General features: G+C 44.8%; 1 protein-coding gene across 1 annotated transcript; it reads right to left on the reverse strand.

The window, feature by feature from the left end:
- Positions 1-7,187: 7,187 nt before the first annotated feature.
- On the reverse strand, positions 7,188-12,867 carry LOC130021567 (olfactory receptor 2W3-like). The gene is made up of 2 exons (XM_056112324.1): positions 11,958-12,867; positions 7,188-7,336 (listed from the first exon to the last, which is right to left on the reverse strand). The coding sequence occupies exons 1-2, from the start codon at positions 12,865-12,867 to the stop codon at positions 7,188-7,190; spliced, it is 1,059 nt and encodes a 352-aa protein (XP_055968299.1).
- Between the last annotated feature and the right edge of the window lie 1,177 nt (positions 12,868-14,044).

A 14,044-nucleotide genomic window follows, 5' to 3' on the forward strand; every position in this document is an offset into this window, starting at 1 on the left:
CTCTCTGGTTGGGTCCACAACAGGTCCAGGTCTGAGGCAACTTGAGCCCACAGGGGCCATTAGTACATACCATGGCGTGCTGTAGGCATGAATCATAAAAGTCCTCAGTCCCAGAGGGTCCAGGAAGAAAATGAGGACCATTATGATGTGTTGTTTGTTATAAGACATATTCATCTGTGAATTGGAGATCCATTGTTGGTGTTCAATAAACTTGATCTGCACTGGACCATTTTCTCCTACTATTGTCCCAAGATGTATAAAGTGTCTAAAATCCACTGAGACTTAATCAAGCTCTTCATACATGAACTGATCATGCTTTATTTCCTTCATCCTCCTGAAAGTAGGGAAAATTATTTTGACTCATCTTTAATATCAGCTTCAGAACATAATAAGATTTTAGTTTTAAAAAAATTTTTAGTATATTTAATGAAAGAAAGCATTATACAGGGAGTGGAAATTTTTACTGATGCATGATAATTTACACTTTTATATTTATAGGACTAATATAAAATTTAATATTCATAGATCTTGGGGCTGGAGCAATTCACAGCGGGTAGGGCATTTGCCTTGCATACGTCCTACCCGGGTTCGATTCCCAGCATCCCATATGGTCCCCCGAGCAACACCAGGAGTATTTCCTGAGTGTATGAGTCAGGAGGGACCCCTGTCCATTGTCAGGTGTGATCCAGAAAGAAAAAAAAAAACTCATGGGCCTACTGTAGGCAAATATTTTTAGTTTTTTTCTATTTTACAATTGAGATTTATTAGTGTACATTGATTCATAATTTACTTTCTAAACTTAGTCATGAAAATGAGAAGGTATCATGCCCTTTGATTTATTATACCGACAGAATAACATTTTTTTCTATCTTGTAGAGACAAATATTTCTTTATATGGATTGAATTTTGTTAAGTAACAATACATTCAATAATAAAATGGTTTTGAATTCCTGCAAGAGGTAATGTTAGAGAAAATTGGAAGTAGAGTGAGTTGATTTACCAGAAAATATCAAAATGAGAATTTGGTATTTTTTTTTTAATTTGGTATTTTTGAGTAGGTATAGTCACAGAATCAAGAAATGAAAGAACATTCCAGAAAGGGGATTGTAGACCAGGAGAAATTGTCACTTTGTATTCTGAACAGCTGTGGATCTTGTTCTTCATTTCATACTGTGTGTAAAAGAGGAATTGATTCAAGGGCCTCAGCAGTACACAGACAAAATGTGTTTGTCATGAGGGGTCATTGCTGAAGAGCAGATTTGAAAAGTCTTCTGTTTCAAGTTTCCCTGTCCTTTGTGACCCTGCTGTTCAGTCGCCGTGCCGAGTCACCAACTTGCCATGTTCTTCATCCTGCTGTAGTGGTGTTATTTCACTTTCTGTTTTCTGTCGGCTTCTTGTGTCACCTCTTTTTTACTTTTTCTTTTCAGTCTTCCAACCTGCTAGACTCTTTAGCTCATGACTTTGAATAGTCACCTGAGGTACATGGAGAAAATGATCAATTTTGTTATTTGCTCTATCACATATTTTTTGCTAAGCTTTCAACAAAAGTTGTCACTGTCACTGTCCTCCCATTGTTCATCAGTTTTCTCTAGTGGGCCCAGTAACATCTCCATTGTGAGACTTTGTTGTTACTGTGTTTGGCAAATCGAATACGTCACGGGGAGTTGGTATTATTAAATGGCTTCAGATAATAGAACTCAATGTGAAAATCTTACAGTTTCCCCCTTTCAAAAAAAAGAGTGCAGTTAAAATGATTAGGAAACTTCTAATATGTGAATGGGGACATGTCAGCAGCAGGGATGTGATGGGCTGCAGTACAAAGTTGTTCTGGGGAGAGATGGCACTGGCATGCTGGCAGGCACATCCGGCTTCCCTGTCCCTCCTGAGGGGAACATGCTCAGGAGTAGGCAGCATGGAGGGGCTCCTGCAGTGTGGGGACTCTGCACCTCTCCTGCACCTCAGAAACCAGCGGAGGCTGGGCGGGAAGGCCCCGCCGAAACCCGGTGTCTGTGTACAGACAAGTGGGTGCACCGGGGCAGAGAGGCGGGAGCCTGGTGGGGGCCACGGTGACAGAGCTGCGGGCCCAGCCAGAGGGAGAGCAGAACAGTAGGTGGCCCATGTCTTGGTTCTAGTGGAGCCCCGGGTAGAGATGCCGAGGTACCCCCAGAGTCAGCATCCCACGCAGGCAGGCCAGAGAGAAGCTGCTGTAGGTCATTCTCTTCCTTCCCTCCCAGATGTGTTCTGCCTGCTGGTGTCTGTATCTGGGACCCCCGTGAGGTGAAAGAACAGTGGGACCATGCTCGGCAAACTGTTCTTCCCGCAGAAGCTGCTGTGCATCCCTAGGTGGTTCTCTCTCTGTAATGCACCAGTGCCCGCTGCTGTGTCCTGCTTTATGGGCCATCCAAGGTGGCCAGCAGCAACAATAAAATACAAATGCTACAGACTCTTTGCTGAAAAAAACGGAAGTTATGAGTTGATTATCTAGATTTAAAAAAAGCATTAATTTTAAGGTAGTAGAATAACCAAGTGGACACAGAGTAAATATTCCATGATTAACCTGAGATTTCATAGTGAATTTAGATTATGAGAGAAACCGAATCTTCAGAAAATGGTTTTGAATTTATGGAAATATATTACCTAAAATTCAAAGTGGTGAATCGACACTACCTCCACTACCGAGCCGTCGCCACACTCCAGGACGCTTTCCGGACCCGCGTGGCAGCTCCGGCCAAGACTCACGCACGACTGAAGACCCACAGAACAAGATAAGCGGAACTCTCTGAGACCTTGGACTCCAGCTCGGCAGACCCAGGAACAGAGTTTCTCTGCTTGCTCCCACCAACCACAGGTGACAAAGGGATTCTAATCAGGAGCCCCACCCTACCCTGCCCTGTCTGCTTCCATCAACCACCCAGGGATCGGATCATGCACAGAAGACCCACCCTACCCAGATAAATACCCCACTGGCAGACTTCCACTATCGACACTACCTCCACTACCCAGCCGTCGCCACACTCCAGGACGCTTTCCGGACCTGCGCCGCGCGATACATCATAAGACAGTAAATACCCATCTTCTGGAATTGTCATACCATATTTGATAGGGTTCAAATATGGTATCACCTACAAGGGTGATTAGAGGTCGCCCCAAAAGCCTCTATCCCTCTTGGAAAGACTGGCAAGCTACCGAGAGTATTCCGTCCGCGCGGAAGAGCCTGGCAAGCTATCCGTTGTGTATTCGATATGCCAAAACCAGTAACTACAACTGGTCTCATTCACCTGACCCTGAAGGCTTCACCAACATGGCAGCACTGAGAAAGATGAGAAAGGAGAGGCCGACAAAATCTCAAGGCAGAACTAGGCTGCCACAACGAAGGAAGACAAAAATGATCATCTATACTTTCAATGCACGTATGCTAGCATCAGATGCATCCATCAAGGACCTGATGGTACAAGTGCGAATGATCAAGTACGACATCATTGGTCTGACTGAGACAAGAAGGCACGAATCTCACCATGCCGTTTTCGACACTGGAGTAGAATTGTTCCTTGGAACATGCGATAAAAGAGGTGTCGGAGGCGTCGGTGTCCTTGTCAACACAAACTTGGTCATGAGCATTGATTCATTTGAATGCCTAACAACCCGAATTGGACGTTTACATTTGAATAGATGTGGCTCACTGCCTGCAGTTTCTATCTTCGTTGTCTACGCACCAACATCTCATTATGATGAAAGAGAAATCGAGAAGTTCTACATGGAGCTGGAAAAGTTCTATAAAGAAGACCACACCTTCTACAAGATCATTGTGGGTGATTTTAATGCCAAGATAGGACTGAGAAGATCAGCTGAAGAACTTCACATCGGGACCCATGGCCTAGAATGGAACGAACTGGGTGAGAGACTGTCTGAGTTCATCATGTCGACCAGGACCATCCATGGTAACTCACAGTTCCAGAAGGCAGAATCTAAACGTTGGACATGGGAGTCTCCCGGTGGACAATTCCACAACGAAATAGGCCACATCATATTCAATCGACGGTTTTGCCCGACCGATGTCGCTGTTGTCCCAAAATTTTGAACGGGATTGGACCACCGTCTCCTTCGTGCAAAATTCTACTTCACAGAGCGGGGAGAAAGGGCTGCAAAGTTCAAAAAGAGAACTCCCAGAATGACCACCAACTGGGAACTCTTTGGCACTATTGCAGCAACATGGGAAGATGTCATTGTTGACAACATTGACAAGGAATACGATCAACTGGTTGAGCACCTCCATGAATGTGCGAGGAACGCCAAGAGAGAGATAGCCACAAAAAAATGCCTGTCTTCGAAAACTCTTGAGCTAATTCGCCAGCGTGGTTTGGCGCATGCCTCAGGCAACTGCAAGCTAACGTCCGAGCTCGCAAAGCAGTGCAGAGATGCGATCAAGGAAGACCTCAAAGAGAGAAGAGCAGAAGTACTGGTAGATGCAGCAGAAGCTGGGAAAAGTATTTGTAATGCCCGCCTGTCCTTCGCCAACTATAAGACCAAGATGACTGCCCTCCGACGTCCTGATGGATCCATCACATCCTCCAGAACAGCAATGGAGAAGATTATCCATGACTTCTACTCAAATCTCTTCGATAGCCATATCCACTTGCCGACATACCAAATTCCACAGGATGGATATGTCGTTCCCAACATTCTCCCTTCCGAAATCCGACACGCCATTTCGTCGGTAAAGAAACAAACAGCACCCGGCCCAGACAAGCTCAGACCTGAACACCTGAAGAACCTGCCGTCAGTACTCATCAATACACTGGCTCGGCTCTTCACTCGCTACCTGTCTGAATGCAAGGTTCCATCCCAATGGAAAACCAGCAGGACTGTACTACTGTTCAAGAAGGGAGACATCCATGACATTGGCAACTATCGCCCGATCTGCCTATTGTCTGTCATCTACAAGTTGTTCACTCGAGTCATCCAAAATAGGATTGGCAGAACACTAGATGAAGGACAACCATGTGAGCAAGCCGGGTTCCACAAAGGATTCAGCACCATCCACCATATCCACACAATAACCAAGCTCATTGAGGTTTCTTGGGAGTTTAAGATGCCGCTCTGTTTAACGTTCATTGATTTAAAGAAGGCCTTTGATTCTGTTGAGATGGAAGCGGTCATTGAAGCCCTAGCCAATCAGGGCATTCAAGCCCAATACATCAAGATCCTCCGTGAGCTGTATTGCGGATTCACTACCAGGATCTCACCATTCTCCAAAGAAGTGATCGTTGATGTCAAGAGAGGGGTTCGGCAGGGTGATACCATTTCACCGAAACTCTTCAGTGCCACCCTCGAGAACATCATGCGACGACTGGAATGGGAAAGCATGGGAGTGAAGATAGATGGTCGGCAACTACAGCACCTCCGCTTTGCTGATGACATCTTTTTTTTTTTTAATTTTTTTTCAGGTGAATTTTTTTTCTTTTTTTATTAGTGAAAAACCATGAGGTATAGTTATAGGCTTACAAATTTTGTGCTTGGGTTTCAGTTATACAATGATCAAGTGCCCATCCCTCCACCAGTGCCCGTCATCCATCCCCACGGGTCCCAGCATGCCCCCCCAACCCTCATTCCCCCCCCCCCCCCGTCCCATCCTGCCTCTGTGGCAGGGTATTCCCCCTTGTTCTCTCTCTCTTCTTTTGGGTACTGTGTTTTGCAAGAGAGGCTTTGAGTGGCAATCATGTTTGGTCTATCGACTACTTTTAGCATGCTTCTCCCACCCTGGGAGGGCCCTCACAACACCCTTCATTTGGTACTCTCTTCTCTATCTGAGCTTCCTTTTCACCTAGAGCCTGTGGCTGGCCTTCCATTCATGGAGCAAAATTCCTGGTACTAATCTCAGCCATTGCTGATGACATCGTTTTAATAACACCAAACATCAACCAAGCGGCACAAATGCTGGCTGACTTTGACCGTGAGTGTGGAAAGGTAGGACTACAGCTTAATCTTACGAAGACAATGTTTATGAGAAACAGCCTTGTTCCTGACGCCCCATTCGCTCTCAACGTAACGACCATCTCCGAATGCAACAGCTATGTGTACCTAGGTCGAGAGGTCAACATGATAAATGACCTGGCACCCGAGCTGCGCAGGAGGAAGAGAGCAGCTTGGAACGCCTTCAAGAACATCGAAGAAATAGCTAAGAGGACGAAGAACCTCCGGCTCCGGGCACATCTCTTTGATTCCACTGTTCTTCCTGCATTAACATATGCCTCAGAGACCTGGGCCCTACGCAAACAAGATGAGAACACTATTCAGGTCTCCCAAAGAAGAATAGAAAGAGCTATGCTTGGAATATCACGTTTCACTCAAATGAGAGAAAGAATCCGGAGTTCCGACATCTGTCGACAATCAAGAATCAGGGACGCTGTCTCATTTGCCAAGGTGTCAAAAATCAGATGGGCTGGTCACGTAATGAGATTTAAAGATGACCGCTGGACTAGAGCTGTTACTGACTGGATTCCACAGGATGTCAAAAAACTGCATGGCCACCCACCTACCAGATGGTCAGACTTCTTCGTCAAGATCATGAACGATCGGTTTGAGGCTCTTCATGTTCCCGGAGCGAACAGATGCCATTGGGCTACATTAGCACGCGACAGGGACAATTGGAGATGTTACTGGCACCCGCTCGAGCAAATTGACGACTAACAGGAAGTTAAGTGATTAAGTGATTACCTAAAATTCAAAGTGGTGATCATGAAAAATAAAACCCTGAAGAGCAAGAATATAAGTAATGATCCAAGGAAGTGACTCAAGATATGAATAAGAAATTAAAAATATTCAGGTTCCACACTAGTGATGGGATTGGTGTTGGAACATTGTATGTCTGAAAATCAACTATGAATAACTTTATAAATAGCTGCTAAACACTGTCCTCCCATTGTTCATCGATTTGTTCCAGTGGGCCCAGTTAACATCTCCATTTTGAGACTTGTTACTATGTTTGGCATATTTAATATGTCACGGGTAGCTTTCCAGGCTTTGCTGTGTGGGTGAGATACTCTCAGTAGCTTGCCAGGTTCTCCAAGAGGGGTGTAGGAATCGAACCTGGCTCGGCCCGCCTGGCTGCGTGCAAGGCAAACGCCCTACCGCTGTGCTATAACAGTGCCTTAAAAAATTTCAGGGCCTGAAGAACTCATAAAATGAGGTCAAGGTGTTATAGCAAGAACATTATGGAAATAGACCAAATTGAGAAACAATTCATTGAACTCAAGATAGAGAACTGTGGGGACAATGAGAGATACTGGGGTTAAGGCACTTGCTTTTTGTTCAGTGAGCCCCGTTTCTGTCCCCAGCATTGCATGTGATCCCTTGAGCACCAATAGGCGTGCTCCTTGAGCACAGAGTCAGGAGTGAGCCCTGAGAACAGCTGGGTGTTCTTAAGGCCCCCCTACCACCCATCCCCCAAGAAAAAAGACAAACAATGAAGGAAACAACTAGCAAAAATTCAGGTGGAAGTCAACAAATAAGTAATGGATATCCCAGATGGTGGAGACAGCGAGAAAGGTAGAGAACTTAAGCAGTGAATAGAGGTGAAGAAAGCTAGGGGAGTAACGGTGTATGTGAATCCATAAAGCTGATGCAGAGATCAAACCTTGTCCTGGAGACACTGAAGATCACAAGACAAGAAGGAATATGGAAGGAAATTAGAGGAAACAGTAAGCACATAAAACTGGTCTTAGGCGCTTATCATCTGACTCTCTGTAGAAGTAATACAGAAATATCCACACACTCAAAGACAAAAACTGCCAGTTAGTAACAGTAATAGTCTATCATGCAATAGACTATTAATAGACTATTAATAATAGAGTACTACTACTAAACTATTAATAATAGACTACTAATAATAGTCTAGTAATAGTTATCATTCAATAGACTATTCCAGCTATGAGGGGAAAAATTAAGCTGTGCTTGGACAATAGAAATCAAAGAAATTGATCACGATTTGACTTCCCTTACCAAAAAAAAATATTGAAAAGAGCTCTTCTAACAAAACAATAATGACTTTGCAATTGAAAAGAAAGTAACATGAGGTAATTTGGTGGAAGGTCCTGGGCACTGTGCTGGGGTTAAAGTGAGGAACTGTGTACATCACAACCATAAGCGTTGTCATAGTTGAGCCAGAAAATAGTAATAGAAATAGTTTATGAAGTGGATGGGTGTGTGTGGGAAAGAAAACAGTAAATAGGCTATAAGTAGGCAACATAAGAAAATGAAAGAAAATGTCAGCAGCTGCCCTTTTATAGCAATAGTCACCCTAAATATAAATGAACAAACTCACCAATTGAAAAATCACAGCATGGGGGCTGGAGTGATAGCATAGCAGGTAGGGTGTTTGCCTTGCACGCAGCCAACCTGGGTTCGATTCCCAGCATCCCATATGATCCCCCAAGCACCGCCAGGAGTAACCCCTGTGCATTGACAGATACCCCTGTATCACTGTCCTCCTGTTGTTCATCGATTACCTCGAGCAGGCCCCAGTAATGTCTCCTTTGTCCTAGCCCTGAGATTTTAAAAAGTACCACATTCGAGGCTCTTTCAGGGTCAGGAGAATGAGACCCATCATTGTTACTGGTTCTTGGCATATTGAATACGCCACGGGGAGTTTGCCAGACTCTGCCGTGTGAGCAGGATACTTTTGGTAGCCTGCCAGGTTCTCTAGAGTAAGACCTAGAAAATAAGTTGTCATCTAGGGAGCAGGGTTTTATAGTCTCTGGGTCTGGGCCATTGATGGGATTACATGGCGCCGGGGGCAGTTGGTGGGTGTAACGCCTACATACTGGGAGATGGGGGATTTGGGTGGAGGAGGCCCCAGTCCCAATCCGAGCAGGCAAGCAAGCCAAACCATTGCCAGGTGTGACCCAAAAAGAAAAAAAATCACAGAGTGTCTGTGTGAGTAGACATCAAACTCAAAGTCTGGCCTATAGGAGACTGAGTAGTGCTGGAAAGAGAACCAAATTAGAGGTAGGGTGGAAAGTGGCGTTCTAAAATCAATGTTAAAAAGAGCAGAAACAAAGTTCAAGTCAAAAAAGGTAGAAGATAAAGATGGACCTAGTAAAGGGATCAATACAGGAAATATATGAAACAAACATGAACATATCTAAAGGGAAAGAGAGTAACATAATAAAGAAACTTTATCCCTTCCTCATAGTGGTGACAGTTAATTCAGAATCTTAGCAGGGAGACAATTTTCCAAATGACAGCTTTGATAAGATGTGTTTAACAGATGTTTTCCGTCTATTCTGCCGTAAAACAGCAGAGTACATATTAATCTCAAATGCAGATGGGACAGCCTTAAAACTGACCTATTTATGATCTATATAAATTATTTTCTGCTGATTAAAAGTGAGTGGAACTTGGAGAGAATCACCTATGTAATATGCCTGTCAAGTGGCAGGAGAGGTAGGGAAGGGGGGTGATGGGGGGGGGAATGGTGTCTGAGAACATTGCTGGAGGTGATTCTAGTGAGTGGAACTTGGAGAGAATAACCCAGAGGGAGAGTGACATACACAGAGTGGGCTATAAAGAAACACAGGATGGGAAGAAGGGGTTGCCAAAGACATTTGCCCTGAGAATTAGTGTACAGAACTGGATTTTCCAAGGGTGGCAAGTGGGGGATGGTTGGAAGGGGTCCCTGAGACAATGGTAGAAGGAAGAGAACACTTGGGTGGAGGGTATTCAGTTAGAACATTGGACTCATGAACCATCTTTATCTATAATTTAAATCACAGCACTTCAATTTTTAAAAAAATAGTGCTCGGAGTTTTTTTTTGTGGGCAAGAGGAGTCAAAATGGTGCCATTGTGAACAATAAAATAACACAGTAAGTAAAGCACACCTACGCGGTCTAAACAATGTCCTGTTGAACAACCTTGGAATCAGTGAGGTCATTGGGGAGTGTTATAGCTATAAATACAAAGAATAGACTCAACAACACTGAACACATGAGATCTAAGTTGCAAACACTGACCTTTGTAATATGCCTGTCAAGTGGCAGGGAATGGGGGGTGATGGGGGGATGGTGTCTGAGAACATTGCTGGAGGGAATTTGGTACTGGTGGTGGGATTGGTGTTGAAATATTAAGTGCTGAAAGCTCAACTATCAATAAATTTGTAAATCAAAGCTCTTTAAAACATTAAAAATAATTAAAATTACAAAGGTATATTGGTCCAAGAGCTATCTTAAAGGGGCTGACTCACGTGTTCTGCCTGCAGGACATGTGAGGTTGACCCCTGGCACTGCATGGTGCCATGAAGCACTGATGGGAGGGACCCCAGGAAACATTGAGTCAGGGTAGCCCCTGAGCACTGCTAACTGTGCCTCCAGAGAGAAGAAAGGGAGATAAATTACAATGAAGACATGGCCTGCCAGAAACCAGGGCCTAGAGAAAAGTGACTCTGAGAAGGAAGTTTATGTTGACTTATCTTAGGGGAAAAGGAGAAATCACTTAGGGAACATGGCAGTTATATACCTAAAGTAACTAGAAATAAGAAAAAAAATGAGCCAAAAAGAAGTAAAGATGAAAGTAAGCATTGGGAATTAAATGAAAGAAATATCAAATAGATTACCTCAAAGGTCAGTGACTCCACGGGTTGTTTCTTTGACAAACTGAGCGCATAGACTATTTTCCAGCCAGCCTCGCAGAGTGGAAGAGAGGTAAATCAATCAAACTGGACACAGAACAGAGACGCTGCAACAGACACTACAGACCTCCAAGTGAGAGTGAGGAGCATGTGTATCAAGGGGTCTGACAGTCCGGAACATGGGCAGATCTAAAACATTCAGATTCCGAGACTGAATCTGTCGAGGGTTTGTTGAGATTACCAGGAAAGGTATAGTAATCAACAGTGACTGTCAGGTGTGATAAGGTCGAAGAGCTCTCAGAGATTTTCTCACTCTGTTCTTTTAGTGCCACTTTGGAGTCACCCTCACCAATGTATATTCTCCTTTTCACTTGAGACTTTTTGGGTTTCTTTTGGATACCCAGGTGGTGCTCAGTGCTGTCCCCTTGAGGGCTTGAAGGACCATTAGCAGTGCAGGGGATTGAACCCAGGATGTCTGAGGGTTGATCTGTCTCCCTGTCCCTTTAACCTGTGACTTTCACAGATGGGTACTTTGAGGACTTTACCTGTGTCTATTGTTTCTTGATTAATCAGCTTAAACTAGTCCTCATTTCTGACATATTCCATGTGGCAAAGTGTGGTGCTCTAAGATCATCTGAGCTCATACCCAGAAAGTTGTTATGAGACAGAAAACAAACAATAAGTAAGGGAAAATACTGATGGAATAAAGAGGCTTCCCCTTTGCACTGAGGTATTAAAGGTATCAATCCATTCTTTTTAATTGTGCATGTAGCATTATGGGTGCAAGTGTTTATGTTCACACTTCTGGGATACAGAATTACTGCTCTTCCACCACCACCAGAGTGCCCAAGACTTTCTACCACAGTGCTAGTGTTACTTTGAATTTGCTCGTGTCCTTTCCTTTGATACTGTTTTGCTGCTTAATCTTAAATTTATATTCACAGTTCAAGGATTTGTTATCATGGATTATGAGTTGATAAAGAAGGTATAGTATGTATGCACAATGAAATACTACTCAGCAATAAACAAAGATGAAATCTTGCCTTTGGGGTACAAGTTAAACGGAGGTAGGGGTTCATGTTAAGGAATCTCATCTCTGTCACACATACTTCACCTGGGTCTCTGTCCCTGCCACCCAGGGAACAAGAGGCGGGTGGATGGTGGTGTGGTCAGGTGGCATCAAGAAGACATAGTGCAGTATCTGACATGGTCTGTGGAAGTGCAGGGCAAGACATGAACATCAGGAAGCACAAGCCACTGGGCCTGGCCCCAACAGAGATGCTCCTCCCTCCATTCACCCTCCTCCCTTTCCACCCTCTCTGTCACGCAGCAGCTGCCTCCTCAGAGCGCCCTTCACCTCCTTGTTCCTGAGAGTGTAGATCAGGGGATTCAGGAGCGGGGTGACTATGTTGTAGAAGAGGGTGAGGAACTTTCCCTGGTCCTTGGATGAGCTGTTTCCAGGCTGCATGTACATGTAGATGATGTTTCCATAGAAAAGCGAGACCACCGTGAGGTGGGAACCGCAGGTGTTGAAGACTTTCTGCAGGCCTGATCCGGATCGAATTTGCAACACGGCCCTCACAATGTAGCCATAGGAGATGAGGATGAGAATCAGGGGTATCAGCACAATGATCACCGCCATGACAAATTCAGTTCCCTCAACAGCTGCAGTGCTGACACATGCTATGCGGATGAGAGCTGGTAATTCACACAAATAATGGTTTATTCTGTAGTGCCCACAGCGGGGTAGGTGAAGAGTCACTGGTGACATGTGCATGGAATTGGCCACCCCCAAGCCCCAGGCCACCGACACCAAGCCCATGCAGAGCCGTGGGTTCATGATGACCGTGTAGTGCAGGGGCTTGCACACTGCCACAAAGCGGTCGTAGGCCATAACTGCCAGGAGCAGGCACTCCACACCGCCCAGGCCCAGGAAGAGGAAGAGCTGGATGGCGCAGCCTGCGTAGCTGATGGTCTTGTCACGTCCGTGAAGGTTATAGAGCAGCTGCGGGATGGAGCTGGTGGTGAAGCAGAGATCCAGGAAGGACAGGTGGGTGAGGAAGAAGTACATGGGCGTCTGGAGGTGTGGGTCCAGCCGGGACACCAGGATGATGGTGCTGTTGCCCACAAGGGTCAGGAGATAAGCGACCAAGATGACCACAAAGAGGATCCTCTCCAGACGGGGGTGGTCAGAAAACCCCAAGAGGACGAAATACTCCACGGCACTGTCATTGCTTCTGTCCATCCCTGCACCTGCAGATGAATGTCAACAGTGATATAAGGGGCACCTTCTGATCCAGGTGGTCCTCTGTGTCTTTCTGGTTTGTATCTCTTTCACCCATTAACAGTGCTGAGGAGGCTCACTCTCTTGTTTTCACAAACAGTGATAGCATGTGAACTAGATCAGTCAAGAATTAAATCAAGTGAAGTATGTATAGCTCATCTGAATTTTCCCCCAGAATATTATTAAATTCAATGAAACGACAACTAAACTGATATATTGTGACCATGTGATATTTTTTCAGAGATTCTGAAAATCCGTATACTGTTGGAAAAGATTGGTTTGTCCTTTCTCCCCTGCTGCAGGGAGCTTAAGTTAATTGGGTTATGACCGTCACAGTGTTCCCAATACACTCTTATTCCTCTCTGTTTATCTTTAACTCTCCTTTGCTTTCTGCTTCCCCTGTTAATCACTTATATCTGCAAATCATGGGCAGAGCAATAGCACATTGGGTAGGACGTTTGCCTTGCATGAGGCCGACCTGGATTCGATTCCTCCATCCCTTTCGGAGAGCCTTGCAAGCTACTGAGTGTATCCTGCCTGCACAGCAGAGCCTGGCAAGCTCCCCGTGGCATATTCGATATGCCAAAAACGTAACAGGTCTCACAATGGAGACGTTACTGGTGCCAACTCGAGCAAATCGATGAACAACGGGAGGACAGTGCTACAGTGCTATCCGCAAATCAGACCCCGTGGCCTGTTAAAGTCAGAATCTTCTGTGGACTCTAGATTTTGTATATACAAGTAAAATAATTGCTTTTCTCTTCCCTTTATGTCCTTTGCGTAGTTTACTTTGGAGCACTGTCCTTTTTCTGTAGACAGATGAAGATAGTAAATGTTATGCTTTTTTTAATTTGGGAGTTATTTGACTCCAAATAGTATTTACTCCTGGTCATCTATCGTATTTCCTTGACCTAAGCCTCAGTTGCCCTTAGTTCCTAAGATCCCCCAAAGCAGGGTCCTGGAGAGGGACTTGGTTGGACCAACGGCAAGCCGTAAGCTACCCAGGCATTGAAAGGGAAAAAGGCCAAGCACCATAAACCATATAATAAGTTAAGAGCACAGCTATGGATAAACTCTCTCATGACCAAAAAAGAAGTAACTGGATAAGGACTCTGCTGGGGTTAGGAAAGACTAAATT

Source organism: Sorex fumeus, unplaced genomic scaffold (assembly GCF_029834395.1).
Source record: "Sorex fumeus unplaced genomic scaffold, SorFum_2.1 ptg000017l, whole genome shotgun sequence".
NCBI lineage: Eukaryota > Metazoa > Chordata > Mammalia > Eulipotyphla > Soricidae > Sorex > Sorex fumeus.

What these genes read in the sequence shown, in the direction of transcription:
- LOC130021567 (XM_056112324.1), bottom strand. Translation starts at nt 12,867, where the DNA reads ATGGACAGAAGCAATGACAGTGCCGTGGAGTATTTCGTCCTCTTGGGG. An exon ending in GAAGGGCGCTCTGAGGAGGC is followed by an intron (nt 7,337 to 11,957) that starts AGCTGCTGCGTG and finishes GATCACATGCAA; the next exon opens with TGCTGGGGACAGAAACGGGG.